At 42.0% G+C, this 24,962-nt stretch overlaps 1 protein-coding gene across 2 annotated transcripts in view; it reads right to left on the bottom strand.

Moving 5' to 3' along the window:
• Positions 1–2,184: 2,184 nt before the first annotated feature.
• The window catches only part of pnpt1 (polyribonucleotide nucleotidyltransferase 1, mitochondrial), a 79,132-nt gene continuing 56,354 nt past the window's right edge, over positions 2,185–24,962 (bottom strand). For both annotated transcript variants that reach the window (XM_072580963.1, XM_072580964.1), the window contains 5 exons: positions 10,733–10,839; positions 10,590–10,645; positions 7,834–7,912; positions 7,626–7,673; positions 2,185–5,329 (listed from right to left, as the gene is read on the bottom strand). In XM_072580963.1, the coding sequence (XP_072437064.1) occupies positions 5,174–5,329; positions 7,626–7,673; positions 7,834–7,912; positions 10,590–10,645; positions 10,733–10,839 (446 nt within the window). In that variant the 3' untranslated portion in view covers positions 2,185–5,173. The remainder of the gene's footprint in view (positions 5,330–7,625; positions 7,674–7,833; positions 7,913–10,589; positions 10,646–10,732; positions 10,840–24,962) is intronic.

Consider the following 24,962-nt stretch of genomic DNA (forward strand, 5'->3'; position numbering starts at 1 on the left):
GTGGTGGGTGAGATGCCTATTGAACTGCTGCAGTCCAGGTGATCCATGATATCCTTAAGGAGGGAATTACACTCAAGGCTACAAAATCAAGTTGAGGCCAAAGAACCAGAACAGTTGGTACTCAGTAGAATCTTCCTTGTTTCCCTCTTCTGTCCAGGAAAATCAGATTTTTTTTAACTGGGTGAACATTTCTGCATACATTTGCAGACTCTAGTGAATGTTTCTAGTAGTTGATCTCCATGGTAGATAAAGAACAAAATTATGATCTCTCAAGCCAGGTATTACTCTGGGATCTGACAAATCCAGAGTTAAGAGCAGTTGGGATCATACACTTGAAATTTACTGCTTCCTGAATGGTTTACTTTTATTCAGTTTATGTTAGTTGTTAGGATTGGTGACGTGAAGTGAAAGATTAGTCAATTGATGCAAGTCTTTATAAAACAGATGTAAAACAGTGGAAAACAAAATTGTATTTTCCAAATGGTATTATTTTTGAATAGCATCTGCAAGTATAAATTTCTAATTGTGTGAGATCTGCTATGCTTGATTATTCTGATCATTTCAATTTCCTATTAAACCTCATTTGACAAAGTTGACAATGTCCAGCAGCTGGACTTTTTTTATCCAATTGTTAGGGAGTTCCAAGATTAAAGCATTCTCATGATTTCGTGAAAATCATACTTTGGTTCTTTTGAACAAGGAGTTGCTTAAAGGAATAATCCTTTGGACAGAGCAAGAGAAAATGCACCTAACCAGAGCCAGAATTATAATAACGAAATCAATGTGCTCAGTTACATTATTCTCTTCTAAATTCATTATGCATTTCACAAAACATCAGTCAACATCTTACATTGGATTTAAATTCTCAGCCTAAATGTTGCAAATATGTGACAGAATTTGCTTTGTGGGTATTATGCCTTTTTCTCAAGTTTAAAATGAAGAAATTAGTGATACATCTGGGAGAATTCAGAGTATTGATTAATACTTCAGAAGAACCATCCAATGCCTGTGAATTAGGGGCAGATATGTTTTCAGTTACAGAATCATATGCTGTAGAATGCTAGTCAAACTGTCAAGCCTGCACCTCTTCAAATTAGCATGATTACTTAGTGCAAATGTCCTGCTTTTCCCCATACCTTTGCACATTATTTTTCTTCACATAATCATCCAGGGTCCTGTTAAATACTTTGATTATACTTGCTTCTACCATTCTTCTAGGGAGTACATTCCATACCCTTGCTACTCACTGTGTGAAAAAGCTTTTTCCTCTATTCACCCTTGCTTCTTTTGCAAGTCACTTTAAATCTATGCTCTCTGGTTAATGTTCCTTTTGCAAGTGGGAACAGTCTCTCTCTACCTACTCAATACAGCCCACTCGTGATTTTGAAAATCTCTAGCAGTTCTCCTTGGTGAGAAGACAACTAAGAAATTACATTTTCAACTTCTTTAATCTACCCTCATAACTGAAGTTTCTCATCTCTGGATACCTTCTTGTAAATCACTTCTGCATTTCCTCCTTTGTGTTCACGTCCCTCCTATTAGGTGGCACCCAGAACTGTACACAATACTCCAGCTGAGATTCAATAAATTTGACACCACTTTTTTACTATAATCCCTTATAATGAATAAGGATACTGTATGCTTGATTTAACCACTTTTTCTGCCTGTCCTGCCACCTTCAATGACCTGTGTATATATATTTAAGTCCTCTTGCTTCTCAATTGCCTTTAGAAATAAATTCCCTACATTACATCGCCATTCAGTATTCTTCCTACCAATATGCACCACCTCACATTTCTCTGCATCAAATTTCATTTGACAATTGTCAGTCCATTCCACCAAACTGTCACCATCCTTATGGAGTTCTACGCTGTCCTCTCAAGTTACAGTACTTCCAAGTTTCCAGCCATTATTTCTTGCATGGAAAGATTTGCTGTTAGGCTTGTTGAAACTATGTGTATAGCTTATGAGAATGGTAAATCACAGACAGTTCATTCAGACTTATTTTTCATCTAGAATAGTAAACTATTCTTTTTTCTTAAGTTGCCAAAAGATTACTGGTTGTTATGATCCTTTGCTGCTATTACTGATTGAATCAGACTTGATAGATCATATTTTGGTTTTAGTGAGGTGGTCTTTCATTGAAACACAAGTTCTATGTTCTATATAATGCAAAGCTGCAGATTTGGATTTAACAATGAAACAAAGTTTATTGTGCAAAAGGAATGAAAATACAGAATAAACCAAATTATTTACATTGAACATGTTTAAAGATTTTGAAACACATAGTTAAATACAATCTTATTAATCCCAGCAGCACTCAGACTATCCCACCAGTACTCATACTACAGAAAATTTCCTTCTCTATCTCATCTATAGGGAGTAAATTAACTGTGACTTCAGGGTCTTCAATGAGACTTTCTGGATTTCAAATAACCCCTTCATGGTTTAACCAACAATTTTGGGTGTAGAACTTTCCAACTAAACTCCTTACACTGAAGTAACACATCTCAAGTTTTAAGTTTGCTCCTCTCTTCAGGAGCAACTGTCTTACACATCCAGTTCCAGCCAAGACTCCTACAAACTGAAACATAAACAATAGGTGTTTCCCCGAAGACTAAAATAAAAAGCCTACAATGTAGCTGATTACTTTGTTTGCTCATGAAGCTTACTCAATGAAAATGAAACCCATTATTCCCCAGGAAGTTTGTCTCATACTGTACTTTAAAAGAAATTACCAGTACTACAGAAATACTTCCAAGTTAATCATTAAATGCCTTCATAGATGCAGACCAAACATACATGGCGTTAGCTCGAACTCTAACTTAGAAATATTCTAAAATATTAAAATATATATAAATCACACATATTACATCACAAGGCTTGCATTATTTGAAAATTTTGTCCTAGAAAAGCACAAGAACTCTTGAAATCAGAACATGAAAGTATGCAACTTTTATAACCACAACCTCTTCCAAGTGCACATATGTAAGTGTGACCTTTGTAATAGAGGTGTTATAGTTATTGCCTAACTTGGAAATTATTTACTGATTACTTGAAAAAAAAATCAATTGTCATGAGGATTTGTATATAGGTCCGTGAAAATAAAAAGAGGAGTGTTCTGTCAAAGTGCATTTAAACACAATAGCTCTAAATGCTGAAATAGTCTATAAGGTACAGTTTGCCTTAAAATTTTGAGGGAAAGTGAGGCAAGACAATATAAACTACCACAAATGGCACAATTTTAAAGTGAGTGCAAGAACATGAAATGTTCATGACTGAGATTTTTACACAAAAATCATTGAAGGTGGCAGTACAATTTAGCAAAGCTTTATCTATAGGAGAGTACAAAAAAATGAGAAAGTTGTGTTGATCTTGTATAAGACCATGATTTGTCCCTCACTGAAATATTCTGATTAATCTGGACCCTACACTTGTGGAAGAACACAGAGGCTTTGAAGAGCATATAGCTGAAATTCCGAGGATGAAGAATTAAAGTTATAAAAAGGATAGACTTGAAAAGCTGGGATCTTCTTCTTAGAGCAGAAAGATTGAAAGGAAATACAGCTATTTAAAGATCAGAATTCAGAGAAGGTGGCAGAGGCTTAAGGAGATTGACAAAAAAGCTGAACTTCCGATTCCATCACCTGAAAGATGGAGTCTGGCTATCCTATTTGTTTTCCAGCCATGAATGGTTTCAGTTTTTCTTTGACTTCCATTTTCCAAGAACCATGACCAATTTCAGGAAAAGAATCAATGGAATAAACATCACAGAAGGCCATTCAGCCTATCAAATCTGCACCAGTTCATTCTAAATGCAATCTAGATAGTCCCAGTCATCAGCTCTTTCAGCATATACCTGCAATTTTGCTTCAAGTATTTAGCCAATTCCTCTTTGAAAGCTACAATTGATCTGTGCTTTTGCCCGAAACGTCGATTTCGCTGCTCGTTGGATGCTGCCTGAACTGCTGTGCTCTTCCAGCACCACTAATCCAGTATTTGGTTTTCAGCATCTGCAGTCATTGTTTTTACTCTGTATTTACTACATACACACCAAACTTTCCATTCAGCTATGAACCCCAAAGTATATTGGAATATAATTTATATTCAACCCCCACACCAAAACCAAAAAGTTCTATGGTCAGACTTTTATAACTACTGTATGATATCATATTTACTGCTCTAAAGTTGTTAGGCAACACAATACAATCAAATCAGTTGGGTAGTCTGCACTTAGATGCTAATTCAGTAATTCATACCAATGCTCATGATCTCATGCTTGCTCTCTTATTTTCTCATTCACTGTCATTTCTCACACTCCCTTAATTCTCACTATTCACTCTTGCACTTTTTCCTTTCATGCTAAGAAGGATTGAGACAGACAGACAAGAACAACTCAGACCTAGCAGGTTGGAAACAGCAGGTGTTAGGTGAGCAAACAAACAAAAGGTCATCAGTCGGAATTCTAGGTGGGTGGACAGCTGAGCCAGTTGGGTCAAGCCAACTGGAAAAATGGTTGGCTGAGAAGCACCATAGGCAAGCTGTTTCCTTCAGACAAAAGTGGAATCTTATGATGCTTAAGAAGTTCCAAACTGTGAAGTCTGTACCAGCAGAAGTTCTAGCTAATTTGCTTAATTATGCAACCTCAGTTTGGGTTGGCTGATGCAGAGCTTACATACTTAGAAATGCCTTTCTCCCCACCCTTTCCTTCCTCATATATGCAAAGAGTACTGCTGGTTTTTATTTAGCTGAAGATCACACATTACTAATGCAGATTGCTCTGTTTGCCCAGCTAAGGTTACTGTCTCAATTTAGGCATTGGCTTGTAGAATTAGCCAAAAGATTCTGGGAAGAATCCCAGCCCCTCGTAATAGTTTTCAATTATATAAGGAATACTTCCTTTTCAACTCAATTTATTTTCTTAGTATTTTGAAATTACTTGCATAATAAGTAGCTCAATCTTCCAAGTATCAATAATTTTATTACACCAAAAACATTGTTGGCAATTACAATGTCACAATTACTATATCAATTGAGGAAAAGCAGACAAAATCAATTTATATAGCCTGTATAAAAAATATTACAATTTTTAGCCTAGGTTAAAATAAATGTGTAGTTCGAGGAGTTCATCAAGTTTCCTCATGTACTATTGCTTCTGACAGTATGAACATGGTCAAGGGGAAGCATTAGACGCCGAAGACTCTCTTGTTCCCATCACAATGCTATTTTTGTCGCTCAAGTTCTTAACTACGGTTGCCACTGGAGACTGCAGAACTTTGCGAGAAAGCCTCATCCTTCCATCTGTGGGATCACGACCAAAATACTTCACCTATTTTTAAAAGGAAATATTTTCCTCCATATTAATGCTTTCATTGTACTTCAACATTCTCATTCATTAAAATTCTTAATTTCTTCATTTGGATTTCATATTTGCAAAGTTTCAGGTTTCAACAAATAACATTAAATCAAGAAAGGAATTAAATACTTAGGCTTCTAATGAATACTAACTGTAAGGACCATTTCTTTTGTGTTTTTTTTAAAATTGCAGCCTGAAATGTGAAAGAACTATTTTAAAAACCAAGAATGGCTGCATGTTTTGATGAACAAATAACCTGACACTCCTATACATAGTTTAAACAGCTACTTGAAAAATGAATAATTAAAGCAAACAGAATACTGGAGAAGTTTAGCAAGTTTGGCAGCATCTGTGGAGAAAGATAGTTAACATTTCGAATCAGTATGGTTGTCATCAGTTCTTCCGCTGAAAAACTCTTCAGTTCTGAAGTCGTACCAGAATCAAAATGCTAGTTGTCTTTCTCTCTTCACTAATGCTGCCAGAACTGCTAAGTTTCTCCATCATTCTCAGTGTTTATTTGTTTCAGATTTCAAACATCCATTCTGCTTTTAAGCGGAACTTGAAGTTTAGGTTGCAGATAAACTGGAGTTACTGTGTTCTGTATTCAGATGGAGCTCTGTTTGGCCTATGGATTAGTTTGTGATGACAAAACTTGGGGCTGGCATCAAGATATCTAATTAAATGATCAGGTCTCCACTGGCATCGGAACTGCCTCTCTGTTCTCAGAGGTCAAAAGCCACTTTAAAAATGAAGAAAACTAGATTATCTTTCATTCAATGGTTTCAATGAGCTGTAACTTTTAATTGACAAGTCAGAGACCTTTTAAGTGAATCAGACACCCAGTTTATCTTGCAAACCTGTGAAAGTATTTGGAAAAGGAAGATCAAGAAGAAACCTTCCAATCAGCAAGAACCAACTCAACAGATCGTGGAAACAAAGACTACAGAAATCTGATCCATGCTTTATATCAACCTGGATCTGGAAATCAGCTAATTTGGGGAATAGGAAATACTTATTTTAAAATCTTTAACTTTTATATGACTTTGGGAACAGGGGTCTTGATTTCCAGCATATTACCCAGTGAAGTACGATACAATTTGGAACTGACCATTTGACAAAATGAAAGTAATATAGAAATAGCTGGTCATGACACAGTAGCAGCATCCCTACATCTGGGCCAGAATCTCTGGGTTCAGCCGCTATGCTAAGACTTGTTATAAAACATTGAAACATAGAAACTAGGAGCAGCAGGTCCTTTGAGCCTGCTGTGCCATTTCATAAGATTGTAGCTGATCCTCTATCACTGATCCTACTTTCTTCCCATACCCTTTGATACCTTCATAATCATGACAAAAAACTTTTGAATAAATTCTGTAACTTGGCCTTCACAGCCTTCTGTGATAGAGAATTCCACAGGTTCACTACACTTTGAATGAAGAAATATTTTCACATCTCAAACCTGAACAGCCCATCCATATTCTGAGACTGTTTTCATTAGTTCTAGCCTTTTTCACGCAGGGGGTGGTGCATATACGGAATGGGCAGCCAGAGGAAATGGAGGAGGCTGGTATAATTACAACATTTAAAAGGCATCAGGAGGGTATATGTACAGTAAGGTTTAGAAGGATATGGGCCAAGTACTGGCAAATGGGACTAGATTAATTTAGGATATCTGGTTGGCATGCATGAGTTGGACTGAAGGGTCTGTTTCTGTGCTGTACATCTCTGACTCGAAGTAGCTTCCAAAAGGAGGCTTTTGATTTTCAAAAAGTTTCATTTTATTTCAGGTTTTGGAGCAAATGGTCATTTGTAAGAAGTATGCGTTTTTGGAGATAAGCCCTCTATAATGTGCAGGGTTTTGTTTTAGTACTGACAATCTCCTCTTACACCTTTGCATCACATTGTTTGTGTGTGTAAGGGTTGACAGGTCCTCAGGCATTAACTGTTCAGGGTCAGGCATTTCATACAATCATGTCTGCAGAGGGGCTGAAGTCTGACTGATCAATAAAAGGTCAGCACCAGAAGTGGTGGCTACCGTTGGTCTGAGGACAAGTGGTCAATCATTTAGCAATGAGATGAGAGCATTTTGTACTTGGAGGGCACTCCACTTATTGAGTACACTTAATTTTTGTGTCTCAGGGAAACTGAGTGTGGAGAGTGAGTAGGAAAGTGGAGTTGAGACAGAAAATCAAATTAAATGGCAGAGCAGATTTGAGGGCCAGAAGGTTTACCCCTGTTTCTGTTTCTTATATACACATGACAAGAATACCTGAATCTGTTGTCCAACTTCCAGTCCAATGGCACTTGGATGTTTGATCTAAAAATTAAAAAAATGACAATGATTCAGATGTTATGATAAATGTTTCATTAAATTAAAAAGACTTCTTAATCGAATATATGAAATAAGATGAGGTCATGAGTATGCTGCATTTTTACGTTTTATTATTTGCAATGTATTTAGCTGTGAACTGTCTTACCCTTCTGTGGTCAAGTTGTGAATTATGCAGTAAAACTGCAGTCATATTGGGATACAGCTTCACCATTACTCCAATATCCCTAGATAAAAGTTAAAGTTATACAGTCAATGCTGTTACATAAAACATTACATAAATTAAGTGAACTTCGTCAGGGCGAGAACAAATTTATTTGACCTTCTCTCAATTTAGCTCACACTGTATTTGCTCCTCGTATTGTAGAGACCAAATGCAAGTTGGATGACTGCTTTGTGCAATACCTCTGCTCAGTCTACAAACGTGACTCCAAGCCTCTGATGGTTTATCATTTTCACTCACTATCCTATTCTTACTCTCATGTACACATCTCTGTCCTTAGCTGCAGGGCTCAAGTGAAGCTCAATGTTAGTACAAGGACCAAAATCTCATCTTTCAATTGGGCTCTTTACAGCTTACAGGATTCAACGTGGAGTTCAGCAATTTCAGTCCTTGAACTCTATCTTGATTCGGTATTTTTTTTAAAATCAGTTGTCAGTCTTAATTTTGTTTTCCATAGTTGTCAGTTAGCACTGAGCCATTTACCAGGTAAACTTAACTACTCATCGAGCATGAGTCACATGCTTTCTTGGAAATGCAGTTTTGAACTTACTGTTCAAAATTACTTTAACCTAAAAAGCTACTTTCACAGAACTAAAATTTACCTCTACTTTAGAAGCCAAGTGTGTAAATAATAATATATAATCCCTACAGAAAGCTATGAAATTCTAACTGGACTCAGAGTAACGAGTCAAGATTAGAGTAGCGCTGGTAAAGCACAGCAGGTCAGGCAGCATCCGAGGAGCAGGAACAAAAAAAAGATTAAAAAAAAAGAAAAATCAACGTTTTGGGCAAAAGCCCTTCATCAAGAAAGAGGCTGGGAGCTTCAGGGGTGGAGAGATAAATGGGAGGGGGGAGGTGAGGTTGGTGAGAAAGTAGCTGAGTGTGCAGTAGGTGGATGGAGATGGGGGTGAAGATGATAGCTTGGAGAGGAGAGTGGAGTGGATAGGTGGGAAGTAAAGTTGACAGGTGGGACAGGTCATGAGGACGGTGCTGAGCTGGAAGGTTGGAACTGGGCTAAGGTGGGGGGAGGGGAAATGAGGAAACTGGTAAAGTCCACATTGATGACATGGGGTTGAAGAGTCCCAAGGCAAAAGAGGAGGCGTTCTTCCTCCAGACGTCTGGTGGTGAGGGAGTGGCGGTGGAGGCAGCCCAGGACCTCCATGTCCTTGGCAGAGTGGGAGGGGGAGTTGAAATGTTTGGCCACAGGGCAGTGGGGTTGATTGGTGCGGGTGTCCCAGAGTTGTTCCCTAAAGCGCTCTGCAAGGCGGTGTCCAGCTTCCCCAATATAGACGAGACTGCATCTGGAGCAAAGGATGCAATAAATGACATTGGTGGAAGTGCAGGTGAAACTTTGATGGATGTGGAAGGCTCCTTTGGGCCTTTGGATAGAGGTGGGGGGGTGGTGTGGGGAAGGTGTGGGTGCAGGTTTTGCAGTTCCTGCAGTGGCAGGGGAAAGTGCTGGGGGGGGGGGGGAAGATGGGGAGAAGAGGAGGGCGGAACATGAACTTGACAACTGGTCATGGAGGGAATGGTCTTTGCGAAAGCTGATAGGGTGGGGATGGAAATATATCCCTGGTGGTGGGGTCCGTTTAGAGGTGGCAGAAACGTCAGCGGGCGATGTAATGGAGGTTGGTGGGGTGGAAGGTGAGGACCAGGGGGGGTTCTGTTCTTGTTGCGGCTGGAGGAGTGGGGTTCAAGGGCAGCGGTGCAGGATGTGAATGAGATGCGTTGGAGGGCATCAACCACATGGGAGTTGCAGTCTTTAAAAAGGAGGCCGCCATCTGGTGTGTTCTGTGGTGGAACTGGTCCTCCTGGGAGCAGATGCAGCGGAGGCGGGGGAGTTAGGAATACAGGATAGCATTTTTGCAGGAGGTGTAAACCAGGTAGCTGTGGGAGTCAGTGTTGAGTTAATTATCGTTGATGGAGATGGAGGGGTCCAAGAGGGATAGGAGGTGTCAGAATTGGTCCAGGTGAATTTAGGGTTGAGGTGGAATGCGTTGATGAAGTTGATGAATTGTTCAACCTCCTCATGGGAGCATGAGGTGGCACTGATGCAGTCATCGATGTAGCGGAGGAAAAGGTGGGGAGTGGTGCTGATGTAATTCTGGAAGATGAACTGTTCGAAGTAGCTGACAAAAAGACAAGCATAGCCGGGGCCCATGCTGGTGCCTACGGCTACCCCTTTCACCTGGAGGAAGTGGCAGGATTCGAAGGAGAAATTGTTGAGGGGGAGGACCAGTTCAGCCAACTGAATAGGAGTGTCAGTGGAAGGGTACTGGTGGGGACGTCGTGAGAGGAAGAAACAGAAGGCTTGAAGGCCCCGTTCATGGCGGATGGAAGTGTAGAGGGGCTGGATGTCCATGGTGAAGATGAGGCATTGGGGACCAGGGAAACAGAAGTCTTGGAGGAAGTGGAGGGCGTGAGTGGGGTCAGCATAGTAACGGTCACTAATGGAGCATAGATATCTATTTACTAATTAGATATATTATATGCATGATGGATGGTTTCACTGTCATAGGTCCACTGTTAGCATTTATGCTCTGGGAAATGGAAATGGAAATTCTTATTTCTTTGTTAAGAGGTCATCTTTTGCAAGAGTTGCCAAAAACACAAACAAACACACACAGTTTAGAGGCTCAGTTCGACTTAGTATGAAGTATGACTTGCTTTGATGTATTTACCGTATTTCAGTTATAGTGGCAGTATAAACGGCACCAAACTCCAGTTGCTGTTCTTGCTGTGGAAAAGAAAAGCCACAGTTTGTTTAATAAAGAACAAACAAACAAACAAACAAGCTAAACTACAAAGTCATGTTTAGACTTACGTCATCCTTGCAGAGTTCACTTATGAACTCAGTGGCTTCATGCATAGCACTTGGAGTTGGGGCAAATACGGAGAATGTTTCTTCATCTACTTGAGATATTGTTACCCCTTTGAAAGAAAGTGGAGCAAAAAAAGTTGTGTTTGATTAAAATAATAGCCTAAAGACAGTAAAAAGCTCTTGTAGTTTTGCTGGACAAAATCGAATAGCTGAGCCATACAGACTGTGATACATTCCTGGCTGACCTCCCATCCTCAAGCCTCTTTAAAGTTACATTATGCACAGGTGAGACGGGGTCACAATATCCCTCCTTTTTTTTTAAAACCCTTCTTGGTCAGTCACGACACCTTTGCTTTCTAAAACTTGTGCTCTTTTAGCATGCAGTGGTAATGTCACTGGACTAGTTATCCAGAACCCCAGGCTATTGTTCTGGAAACAAGGGTTCAAATCCAACCACAGCAAATGGTGAAATTTGAATTCAATGAAAGTCTATTATAAAACAGTAGGCCTAATGCAAATAACACTTAGAAAAAGTGAGGACTGCAGATGCTGGAGATCAGAGCTGAAAAATGTGTTGCTGGAAAAGTGCAGGTCAGGCAGCATCCAAGGAGTAGGAGAATCAACGTTTCGGGCATAAGCCCTTCTTCAGGAATGAGGAAGGTGTGCCAAGGTGTGCTAAGATAAAAGGTAGGGAGGAGGGACTTGGGGGCGGGGTGTTGGGAATGCGATAGGCGGAAGGAGGTTAAGGTGAGGGTGATAGGCCGGAGAGGTCGGGAAGAAGATTGCAGGTCAAGAAGGCAGTGCTGAGTCCAAGGGTTAGGACTGAGATAAGGTGGGGGGAGGGGAAATGAGGAAGCTGGAGACATCTGCATTCATCCCTTGTGGTTGGAGGTGCCCTTCCTCCAATCATCATGTTGCCATGGTCTGGCGATGCAGGAGGCCAAGGACCTGCATGTCCTTTGTGGAGTGGGAGGGGGAGTTGAAGTGTTGAGCCATGGGGTGGTTGGTCCGGGTGTCCCAGAGGTGTTCTCTGAAACGTTCCGCAAGTAGGCAGCCTGTCTCCCCCGTGTAGAGGAGGCCACATCGGGTGCAGCGGATGCAATAAATGATGCGTGTGGAGGTGCAGGTGAATTTGTGGCGGATATGGAAGGATCCCTTGGGGCCTTGGAGGGAAGTGAGGGGGGAGGTGTGGGCGCAAGTTTTGCATTTCTTGCGATTGCAGGGGAAGGTGCCAGGAATGGAGGTTGGGTTGGTGGGGAGTGTGGACCTGACGAGGGAGTCATGGAGGGAGTGGTCTTTCCGGAACGCTGATAGGGGAGGGGAGGGAAATATATCCTTGATGGTGCGGTCTGTTTGGAGGTGGCGGAAATGACGAAGGATGATATGATATATCTGGAGGTTGGTGGGGTGGTAGGTGAGGACCAGGGGGATTCTGTCCGGATGGCGATTGGAGGGGCGGGGTTCAAGGGCAGAGGAGCGGGAAGTGGAGGAGATGCAGTGGAGAGCATCGTCAACCACGTCTGAAGGGAAATTGGGGTCTTTGAAGGAGGCCATCTGGGTGGTTCGGTATTGGAATTGGTCGTCCTGGGACCAGATGCGGCGGAGGGGAAGGAATTGGGAATATGGGATGGTGTTTTTACAGGGGGCGGGGTGGGAGGAGGTGTAATCTAGGTAGCTGTGGGAGTCAGTCAGTTTATAGTAAATGTCCGTGTTGAGTCGGTCGCCCGAGATGGAAATGGAGAGGTCTAGGAAGGGGAGGGAGGAGTCTGAGACGGTCCAGGTAAATTTTAGGTCGGAGTGGAAGGTGTTAGTAAAGTGGATGAACTGTTCAACCTCCTTGTGGGAGCACGAGGTAGCGCCAATACAGCCATCGATGTAGCGGAGGAAAAGGTGGGGGGTCCAAAGTTTGTGAGAAGATTTGTAGCTCGGGTGCTCGTTGTTGTGGTTCTGTTTGCTGAGCTGGGAATTTGTGTTGCAGACGTTTCGTCCCCTGTCTAGGTGACATCCTCAGTCCTTGGGAGCCTCCTGTGAAGCGCTTCTGTGATCTTTCCTCCGGCATTTGTGGTTTGTACCTGCCGCTTCTGGTTGTCAGTTCCAGCTGCCCGTTGCAGTGGTCGGTATATTGGGTCCAGATCGATGTGGGCCCAATATACCGACCACTGCAACGGACAGCTGGAACTGACAACTGGAAGCGGCAGATTCAAACCACTACAAATGCCAGAGGAAAGATCACAGAAGGCTCCCAAGCACTGAGGATGTCACCTAGACGGGACGAAACGTCTGCAACACAAATTCCCAGCTCGGTGAACAGAACCACAACAAAAGGTGGGGGGTGGCTCCCCCTCCCCCCCTCACTTCCCTCCAAGGCCCCAAGGGATCCTTCCATATCCGTCACAAATTCACCTGCACCTCCACACACCATTTACTGCATCCGCTGCACTCGATGTGGCCTCCTCTACATTGGGGAGACAGGCTGCCTATTTGCAGAACGTTTCAGAGAACACCTCTGGGACACCCGCACCAACCAACCAACCGCCCCGTGGCTGAACACTAACTCCCCCTCCCACTCCACCAAGGACATGCAGGTCCTTGGCCTCCTCCATCGCCAGACCATGGCAACACAATGCCTGGAGGAAGAGCGCCTCATCTTCCGTCTAAAAACCCTCCAACCACAAGGGATGAATGCAGATTTCTCCAGCTTCCTCATTTCCCCTCCCCCCACCTTATCTCAGTCCCAACCCTCGGACTCAGCACCGCTTTCTTGACCAGCAATCTTCTTCCCGACCTCTCCACCCCACCCCCTCTCCGGCCTATCACCCTCACCTTAACCTCCTTCCACCTATCGCATTTCCAACGCCCATCCCTACCTTTTATCTTAGCCTGCTTGGCACACTTTCCTCATTCCTGAAGGGAATATGCCCGAAACGTCGATTCTCCTGCTCCTTGGATGCTGTCTGACCTGCTGCGCTTTTCCAGCAATACATTTTTCAGCTCTGCAAATAACCACGGTCAATTATCATAAAAACCTACCTGGTCATTAATACCCTTTAAGGAAATCTGCCATCCTGACCTAGTATGTGTGGTCTACCAATGACTCTGGGTGCACAGCAAAGTTAACTCCTAACGGTCCAATAAATGCTGACCAAGTCACTAATGCCCACATCCCATGAGGTTTATTTTTCTTTTAAGAAGGTCTATAACAGCAATCTGCACATGCTCAAGGCAGACTGTTCTATGTAAATAATGGTCAGTATGCTTGAAAGCATTTTTTTTTCCACTGCTCCTCATGCTCATCCTTTTCATCATTGCACCCTCGAGATACACCATTTGTGTCCAGCTGAGCAGAATTTGGCAAGATGAATGCCCTCCAAGTAACTTTCCACTGTTTTCCCTGCCATCACCACTGCCAATGAAGAGCAAGGACTCAGGTGAAAGAACCATGTCTAACTCGTCTGACCAATGTATCAGTATTTGTAAACAAAAGTCCTTAAGGTACTTCAACCTCAGAAGTTGATCAGCTGCTTGGAAGATTCACAGACCTTGGCTGCAGAAAACTTGAAGGTCTTAGATTGTCTCTATAATGATGATTCTATGCATTAGTTGCATGAGTTATTGCAAAAAGCTATCAAAAGCAACTGTTGTATTACATGTGTCACTAATACCGAACTGTTACACTAGGTATTTGGAAGGTTTCCATCTGATTGACACAGAGAAATATTACTAATGCCCAGTGCTTTCTCCTCTGCTATTGTTCACTAGGAAATCTGTGGATATCCACCTTGGATTCTGTCCCTTTCCCTAGTTTTATGGCTGTTTCTCCTGCAATGGGGGAGGAAAAGAACTGAGTGGCCTATGATCACCTGGTAAGATCGAAAAATGAGCAGTGAAATTTCATAAGGGGAACAGTGAGTCGCTGCTCTGTATGGATAAATGGGGATGTGAGAAAGTGCAGACAAAACGGAGATGTGGTAGGCAAGGTAAACAGGTGTGAGGTGCAAGACTTCAGTAAGTTAGAGGCAGGTGGATGCAGTCACATGCACAAACAACTTGCCGGTGATTGTGTACTGAATTCATCAACTAGGAGATTAAAGTGTGGAAGAATAAAGGTGGCCAGGCTTGGTAAGGATGGCAGATTTCACTCCATAAAAAGGACAACAGTAAGCACTTTTCTTTTGTAAGAACTAATAATAGTTTCATAGTCCGTATGGTTAATTCTATGTTTATTAATAAATTTTGCCAGTTGCCATAGGAAGATTTGAATCTACAACCCAGAGCAGAACCCTAGCCTCCAGATTATTTATCCATGATGTTACACTATACCTAAATTTTCCCTTCATATGCTACACAGTCACATGGAATTTACTTTAGGGACTCTCCCTCAATACAGGTCAATACTTTAACTGTCTCGAAGTTAATAGCAGGGTTATCATGTCCAGAACTTTCCGATGATCAATCCTTAGTTGCTCCTTTCATCTACCTGATGTATCTCAGCAAGTGTCATAGAGAGTAGATTCAGCTTTCTATGTATATTTGTAAAATTTGCTGTAACCTTTTCACCCTCACAAGATCCTCCAACTGTCTGATGGCCTGCCTTATAGTGTAGACAAAGATTTCCTTCAGTTGAATTACAAAACTGCTATTGCTCAAGGCATCTGCCACAACCTGTTTCTCTCCTTGGCTATTATAGAACATGGAACAGTACAGCACAGGTCCAGGCTCTTTGGCCCATCATGTTTGTGCTGATTATGATGCCATTCTAAACTAATCCCACATGCCTGCATACATTCTGCATCCCTCTATTCCCTGCCTTTTCATGTGTCTGTCTAAATGCCTCTTAAATGTTGCTGTCATATCTGCTTCTAGTACATCCCCTGGCAGCAAGTTCCAGACACCCACCGCTCTCTGCGTACAAAACTTTGCTTTGCAAGGTTTCCCCTCACAGGTTAAAGCCATGCTCCCTAATAGTCGACATGTCAACCCTGGGAAAAAGACTGACTATCCATGCCTCTCATCATTTTATATGCTTCTTTCAAGTTGTCCCTCAGCCTCCAATGTTCGCGTGCAAACAATTCAAGTTTGTCCACCTCTCTTTATAGCTAATACACTCCAATCCAGGCAACATTGTGGTAAACCTCTTCTACATTCTCTCCAAAGCCTCCACATCCTTCTATAGCGTGGCGATCAGGACTGTATATGATGCTCCATTTACAGCTAAACTAGTGTTTTATAGAGCTGCAACATAACTTACCAACTTTTATACTTAAATGGCTCGACCAATGAAGGCAAGCATGCTGTAAGCCTTCTTTACCATCTTATCCACTTGGTTGCCACTTTCAGGGAGCTATGTACTTGCATCCCAAGATCTCTCTGTAAATCAATACTTCTAAGGGGCCTGCCATTACTTTGTAAGATCTAGATTGAACAAGTGTTCTAAAAAAAGCTGCTGGGTTAGAACCTGCAATTCAAATCAAAACCTTGCAAATGACTAAATTCACTAAATATGGAGAGTAATTTTGGGCCCCATACCTCAGGAAAAATGTATTCGCCTAGAGCAGGTGCAGAGAGATTCACAAGAATGATCCCAGGAATGAAAGGTTCATCATATGAGGACTCTGGGACTATACTTGATAAGAGTTTAGAAGGCGGGGGGGGGGGGGGGGGGGAAATATCAGATTGAAACTTTCAGAATACTGAATGGCCTGGACAGGGTGGATATTGGGAAGATGTTTCCATTGGCAGGAGAGTTGAGGACCCGAGGCACAACCTTAGCATAAAAGGAAAGACCTTTTAGAATGGAGATAAGGAGAAACATTTTTAGCCATAGAGTGAGTGAATCTGTGAAATTCATTGACTAGCCTTCACAGCCTTCTGTGGCATTGAATTTATTTAAAACAGACATTGATAAGTTCTTGATTGCCACGGGGAACAAAGATAGTGGGGAGAAAGTGGGAAAATGAGGTTGAAAAATCTGTCAGCCATGATTGAATGGAGGAGCAGACTCAATTGGCCAAATGGCCTAATTTCTGCTCCTATGTCTTATGGTTTTACTCTTTTCATCTCTATTACACAGTCCATTGTCGAATGGTACTGTAAAGGAGAATGTCATTTGGCCAATGCTCTGTTGTTAGTTTTTTGAACGTCACTCAGTTAACTCTTCTCCTCTGGCCTATTTCCCCACAGCTTTGCAGATATATTCCCTTCAAGCCCTTATTCAAGTTTATTTTGGATGTTATTACTAAATCTGCTTCCACTACCCTTTCAGGTAAAGCATTCCAGATCATAACAACTAGCTGTGTAAAATAGGTATTTTAGTCTTACCACTTTTGACTCTTTTTGCAGTCACCTTAAATCTAGGTAATCTGGCTACTGACCCTCATGCAGCAGGACACAGTGAACTACACTTTCCCAAGGGCCTGATGTAGGGACAAATAGGGCATCTCAAGACTGCATGACATGACAGTGAGAACAGCTTAGCAACCTTAGAGAGGCATTTCCAAATCATTTGCCACTGAGTATTGTGACCTACTAAGAACGGGAGGTGGGTTTTTGATGCTGCAGGACCACTCCTGGAGGCTAAGCAGCCCCACTGAGAAAGGTGGATGTTATCAAGTCAGATTGGGGGATGATAGAGAAGCCTCAACAGTAAACAGTTAATTGACATCAATGCTAACAGATCCACCAAGATACATGAGAAACCCATCTTGGGCCTGGGTGTCCTTGGAGAAGGAGCACGCGGTGTCCACCAACACCCTGGAGTTGTTCAGGGAGAGGTGGGTGCCGCAGGGAGTGGAGTGCATTATTTCTCCCTCCAACTCTATTTTGATTTAATCCCTACCCTCCCCTTCACTGTTTTGATCACACAGCACTGCCCTTTGACGTGAAGGGCTCTGCTTGTCACTGACCACCCGGGTGTTTTCCTATCTTCCTGGTGGTAGAAATTGAATAAAGATTCGTACACCTTGTGTCTCTCACTGTGTTTCACACCTGCACACACACACACCATGGGTGCTGGGGAAAAAATAAACACTTTCGCAGTTAGGCCGTAGTGTGGGGGTTTTAAAAAAAAAACAAAAATTTAAAAAAAAATAAAACAGGAGATCTGCCCTTTGATTAAAAAAAAAGAAAAAAAGAAACCCATCTGCTGGATCAGGCTTGGTTGGGATTGCTGTCTTTCATACTTGTGGCCCTGTCAACAGGGTGTGACGTCTCCTTTATGGAGGGGCTACTGCACCAGAGGTTTTGGACAGTGAAAGTTTCTCGAGAGAAAATGCAGGAAACTGGTGGTTGTGCTTAAGATTTAATAAAATTCTTGAACGTATCAAAATCCATTGTTGCCTAATTCAATGTATGTACATGGGTCTGTTAAACCCCGATCCATTGTACCTTTCTATTAAACTTGTCCTCTACGTTCGCCAAAGTTTTGACATTCTTCCTAAAATGTGGTGGTCATACTTGAACAAAATGATAGAGTTGAGGCCTCATGTGTTTTATAAAGGTTTAACAAAGCCTTCTTGCTTTTGTACTTTATTCTTTGATCAAAACAGCCAAGAATGTTGACAGCCTTTCAAATTTTCCAACCTCCTTGTATACATAACTTCATATTATCTGTATACTGCAGTCTAGGATATCAATATACATTAGAAATATCAGTGGTCCGATTACTAATCCCTGGGAGGTATTGCCTGCCAGTCTGTTAAAATCACTATTTGCTACTCTCTATATTTTGCTCCACAGGAAATTTGCATCTACACTGTCGCTAATTCTGTAGATTTGAACATTGCTATTGAGCACATTAAGTAATTTAAGGTCAATAAACATTAACATTTTTCTATATGCCAAAAGGATTCTACCAAGTTAGTTAGCAATGCTGATGTTCAATTAGGAATACAAATTTTCAAAACGCCAGTTAAATTTTCGAAGATTATGGTCTTTAAACATTTCCTCATCAATGACATTCGGCTGAATGGCACATGTAGTTGCTAGATTTATTCCTCTCCCAAAAGTATCTCCAATCCTTCAGATTTTAGGCATTACCCTTACATTTGAGAAGGATTGTTAAGATTGGTCAGAATTTCTAACATATTAAAATTTTTTAATGTATATATTTATTGACAATATTTTTCCTTTTTGTTAACAAAAAACACAAACAGAAAGAAAGAAAAAGTTTTAAAAGTACAGAAGTACAGAAAAGTAAGAATGATGTCACACTATTATGTTGTATTACTAGAATGTTAACAATAAAATGCCTACTATTCTCCAAATTGTAGTTGACTCTTATTTTACTCAACTTAGTCCAAATGAGCACTAGCTCAAATTAAATAAGATAACATTTAATTTAGTTACAATCCACCAAAATTAAGTTACACTACATTGTACTATATTACATTACTCCACTCGCTGCACTACCATCAAGGCTCCTACCCACGGGAGCAAGTGATTATATCTGTATTTACTACCCCCCCCCAATCGAGGTCCCTGGACTGCCAAACATGGCCCTCGTGACTACACAAAGGCTCATCAATACCGCTGACAAATCCATTTCTATATAATTTAAAGAGGGCCGCCACGTCTTATAAAATTTCTCTGTTCCGTGGTGCACCATACTTATCAGGTAGTCCTGAGGGATGTGCTCCATCGCATGTCTGTGCCACCCTACAAGACCTGGCGGCTTTTCTAATATCCAATTCATTAAGATGTCTTTCCTCGCACAGTGCATCAGAATGTTGAATAATCTCCTCCCGTGCTCATCCAAAAAGAGGGAAGATTCGGTAGTCCTAAGAGGAGGGACACTGGATTTCCCCCCCTTCAAAACCCCCTCCGGTTCATTCCCTATGGTTCCCCCCCCCCCCCCCTCCCAACCACATGGGTCTTGTGACGAGACCAAAGAGAATGCGTAAGGGTGCCAACACTGTTTTTACATTTGGGGCATTTCAGGGAAGGTCTTTTCTTAAACTTTGCTAGTCACTCAGGTGCCATATAAGCCCTATGGAGGATCTTCAATTGCATTGCTTGTGCCCTATTGCCTATTGAAATCTTCTTTACATTCCCCCATATGTCCTCCCACGTTTCTGATGAGATTTCTTCCCCCAACTCCTGACTCCAAATCTCACGGAATCTCTCCATATACACCCAGGCATGCCCTCTTTGCAGATGATATATGGTACTAACAGACAGAGCGCCCCCAGATCGGAGCAGTCTACGTTCTAAACCTGATTTGTCGGGCTGGTTTTCTTCTGTGTATAATCCCTAACTTGGAAATATCAGAAAAAGGACCTTATTAGGGATTTCGTACTTCTGACCCAATTGGCTAAAAGACATCAAGTCCTCTCCGGAGAAAGTGAGGACTGCAGATGCTGGAGATCAGAGCTTAAAAATGTGTTGCTGGAAAAGCGCAGCAGGTCAGGCAGCATCAAAGGAGAAGGAGAATCGACGTTTCGGGCATAAGCCCTTCTTCAGGATTCTTGAAGAAGGGCTTATGCCCGAAACGTCGATTCTCCTTCTCCTTGGATGCTGCCTGACCTGCTGTGCTTTTCCAGCAACACATTTTTAAGATCAAGTCCTCTCCCTCAAACAGATCTCCCAGACAGGAGATATCTTTACCTTCCCATGTTCTAAAGCCAGAGTTCATTGACCCCGGCTTGAATCCTGGAGCTCCCCCTAACAGGGTAAAAGGCACAGTCTTGAGCAAATTGCCCTCACCCTGCCATATTATCCTCCATGCTTTTACTGTATTTATAATAATCGGACTTTCACAGTACTTAATTACTGATCTAACTTATCCACGAAAATCAAGTTTATGAGGGGACACTTCACCTGCTGGGCCTCTACATCTAATCGTATCTACTTCGGGTCATTGTAGACCCAATCGCCTACATATGACAACAGAGCGCCTATGTGATATTTCTTCAGATCTGGGAGATCCACCCCACCCATATATCTGCCGAAGCTGCAACTTGGTAAATTTAATCAAGGGGTGCCTATGGCACCAAATAAACAATCCAAGCCATTCCGCAAACCTCCGCAGCACCTCGGAGTAATAATAATGGGAGCATCCTCATAGGATATAACAAGCAAGGGAGAATATTCATCTTAATCAAGGCTATATAGCCAAGCCGTGATATAGGTAGTCCCTCCCATCGCTGCAAGTCCTGCTTTACCCATCAAACAGCTGTACATAATTAGGTCCATACAGCTGCTGGAAGCAAGGAGTAAGGCATAGTCCGAGATAGAGAAAACCTGTGATCATTGAAAGGGAATTCCATTCCACCCTGCAATTTCGGTACCTCCACCAACACTCCCACAGGCATCACTTCCGATTTTGTGAAATGTATCCTCTATCCCAGAAAGCTACCAAATAATTTAATGTTTTATATTTACCGGGGTATGGACTTTTCCAGGTTAGCTGGAAACAGAAGGATAACCTGCACAGTTACTGCCTTTGCTGTTTGAATTCACGTATTGCTGGACACCAGAGTGCATGTAGGAAAATTAACACAGTCAAATTCACAACTGATTTTGGAGGACTGGTGGGCGAAGTTCACAGCACAGAATCGGATAAGTTAATTGTTGTTTTAAATGTGGCCTACAGATAATCTACAGTAGTGAGTAGAGTGGGTTCGTTCTTGATTTTTTTTTGGAGAGATGTCTCTTGATTAAAAACTTAAAATATAAGCCATAACTATTAATTTAACCTGGGGCAGTGGTTGTAGAGGAATAAGACGGTGTTATTTTCTAGGTCTGTAGATTGTGAAAGAGCAAAAATGGCATTTAATAGAGTGATATGTACTTCTTGTCAGATGTGGGAGTTTAAAGAGAGTTTAAGGGTTACTGCAGATTATATCTGCCATAAATGCTATTGGCTATGAATCTTATCAGATTGAATGGATCGATTGGAGAGACAGTGAGAAGCAATGAGGAACGTGCAACAGCAACAGTATGTGATGAATGGCAGTTATAGGAAGTGGGGGGAGTCTCAGATACACAGTCACATAGATGGGTTAACTCCAGGAAAAGAAAGAGGTAAGCGCCTAGTGCAGGAGTCTTTTGTGGATATACCAATTTCAAATAGGTATACTGTTTTGGAAAATGTAGGGGGTGATGGGTTCTCAGGGGATCATAGCACAAACAGTCAAGTTTCTGATATGGAGATTGACTCTAATGCAATGAGAGGTACATCGGGTTCCAAGAGATCAATTGTGTTAGGGGATTCTCTATTCCAAGGGACAGACAGAAGTTTCTGTGGTCAGCAGCGAAAAATCAGAATAGTGTGTTGCTTCCCTGGTGCCAGGATCTAGGATGTCTCAGAGGGTGCAGAATGTTCTCACGGGGGAAGAGGGGCCAGCTAGACGTCATTGTCCACATTGGAACCAATGACATAGGAAGAAAACAAAGGTTGAGATTCTGAAGGGAGATTACAGAGTTAGGCAGAAATTTAAAAAGGAGGTCCTTGAGTGTAGTAATATCAGGATTACTCCCGGTGCTTCGAGCTAGTGAGGGTAGAAATAGGATGATAGAGCAGATGAATGCTTGGCCGAGGAGCTGGTGCATGGGGGAAGGATTCACATTTTTGGATCATTGGAATCTCTTTTGGGTAGAGTTGACCTGTACAAGAAGGACAGATTGTACCTAAATTGGTAGGGGACTAATATACTGGCAGGGAAAGGGAAATTTACTAGAGCTGCTAGGGAAGATTTAAACTAGTAAGGTGCTGGGGTGGGAACCAGGGAGATATTGAGGAAAGAGATCAATCTGAGACTGGTACAGTTGAGAACAGAAGCGACTCAAAACAGTCAGTTCAGGCAGGGACAAGATAGGACTAATAAATTAAAGTGCATTTATTTCAATGCAAGGGGCCTAACAGGGAAGGCAGATGAACTCAGGGCATGGTTAGGAACTTGGGACTGGGATATCATAGCAATGACAAACATGGCTCAGGGATGGGCAGGGCTGGCAGCTTAATGTTCCAGGATACAAATGCTACAGGAAGGATAGAAAGCGAGGCAAGAGAGGAGGGGGAGTGGCATTTTTGCAAAGGGATAGCATTACAGCTGTGCTGAGGGAGGATATTCCCAGAAATACATCCAGGGAAGTTATTTGGGTGAAACAGAGATAAGAAAGGGATGATCACCCTATTGGGTTTGTATTATAGACCCCCTAATAGTCGGAGTGAAATCAGAGAAACAAACTTGTAAGGAGATCTCAGCTATCTGTAAGAATAATAGGGTGGTTATGGTAGGGGATTTTAACTTTCCAAACATAGACTGGGACTGCCATAGTGTTAAGGATTTAGATGGAGAGGAATTTCTTAAGTGTGTACAAAACAATTTTCTGAATCAGCATGAGGACGTACCTACTAGGGAAGGTGCAAAACTTGACTTACTCTTGGGAAATAAGGCAGGGCAGGTGACTGAGGTGTTTGGGTGGGCACTTTGGGGCCAGCGACCAAAATTGTATTAGATTTAACATAATGATGAAAAAGGATACACCAGATCGAAAAGCTGAAGTTCTAAATTCGAGAAAGGCCAATTTTGACGGTATTAGGCAAGAATTTTCAAAAGCTGATTGGGGGCAGATGTTCACAGGTAAAGTGATGGCCTGAAAATGGGAAGCCTTCAGAAATGAGGTAATGAGAGTCCAGAGAAAGTATATTCCTGTTAGGGTGAAAGGAAAGGCTGGTAGGTATAGGGAATGCTGGATGACTAAAGAAATTGAGGGTTTGGTTAAGAAAAAAAAAGGAAGCATATGTAAGGTATAGACAGGATAGATTGAGTGAATCCTTAGAAGAGTATAAAGGAAGTAGGAGTATACTTAGGAGAGAAATCAGGAGGGCAAAAAGGGGACATGAGATAGCTTTGGCAAATAGAATTAAGGAGAATCCAAAGAGTTTTTACAAATACATTAAGGACAAAAGGGTAACTAGGGAGAGAATAGGGCCCCTCAAAGATCAGCAAGGCGGCCTTTGTGTGGAACCGCAGAAAATGGGGGAGATACTAAATGAGTACTTTGCATCAGTATTTACTGTGGAAAAGGATACAGAAGATATAGACTGTAGGGAAATAGATGGTGACATTTTGAAAATGTCCAGATTACAGAGGAGGAAGTGCTGGATGTCTTGAAATGAGTAAAGGCGGATAAATCCCCAGGACCTAATCAAGTGTACCCTAGAACTCTGTGGGGAAGCTAGAGAAGTGATTGCTGGGCCTCTTGCTGAGATATTTGTATCATCGATAGTCACAGGTGAGGTGCCGGAAGACTGGAAGTTGGCTAACATGTTGCCACTGTTTAAGAAGGGTGGTAAGTACAAGCCAGGGAACTATAGACCAGTGAGCCTGACGTCAGTGGTGGGCAAGTTGGTGGAGGGAATCCTGAGGGACAGGATGTACATGTATTTGGAAAAGGCAAGGACTGATTAGGGATAGTCAACATGGCTTTGTGTGTGGGAAATCATGTCTCACAAACTTGATTGAGATTTTTGAGGAAGTAACAAAGAGGATTGATGAGGGCAGAGTGGTAGATGTGATCTATGTGGACTTCAGTAAGGCGTTTGACAAAGTTCCCCATGGGAGACTGATTAGCAAGGTTACATCTCATGGAATACAGGGAGAACTAGCCATTTGGATACAGAACTGGCTCAAAAAGGTAGAAGACAGAGGGTGGTAGAGGGTTGTTTTTCAGACTGGAGGCCTGCGACAAGTGGAGTGCCACAAGGATCGGTGCTGGGTCCTCTACTTTTTTCATTTGCATAAATGATTTGGATGTGAGCATAACAGTTACAGTTAGTAAGTTTGCAGAGGATATCAAAATTGGAGGTGTAGTGGACAGCGAAGAGGGTTACCTCAGAATATAACAGGGTCTTGACCAGATGGGCCAATGGGCTGAGAAGTGGCAGATGGAGTTTAATTCAGATAAATTCAAGGTGCTGCATTTTGGGAAAGCAAATCTAAGCAGGATTTATGCACTTAATGGTAAGGTCCTAGGGAATGTTGCTGGACAAAGAGACCTTGGAGTGCAAATTCATAGCTCCTTGTAAGTAGAGTTGCAGTTAGATAGGATGGTGAAGGTTGCGTTTGGTATGCTTTCCTTTATTCGTCAGAATATTGAGTACAGGTGTTGAGAGGTCATGTTGCGTCTATATAGGACATTGTTTCGGCCACTGTTGGAATATTGTGTGCAATTCTGGTCTCCTTCCTATCAGAAAGATGTTGTGAAACTTGAAAGGGTTCAGAAAAAGATT

This window comes from Chiloscyllium punctatum, chromosome 11, assembly GCF_047496795.1.
Source record: "Chiloscyllium punctatum isolate Juve2018m chromosome 11, sChiPun1.3, whole genome shotgun sequence".
NCBI lineage: Eukaryota > Metazoa > Chordata > Chondrichthyes > Orectolobiformes > Hemiscylliidae > Chiloscyllium > Chiloscyllium punctatum.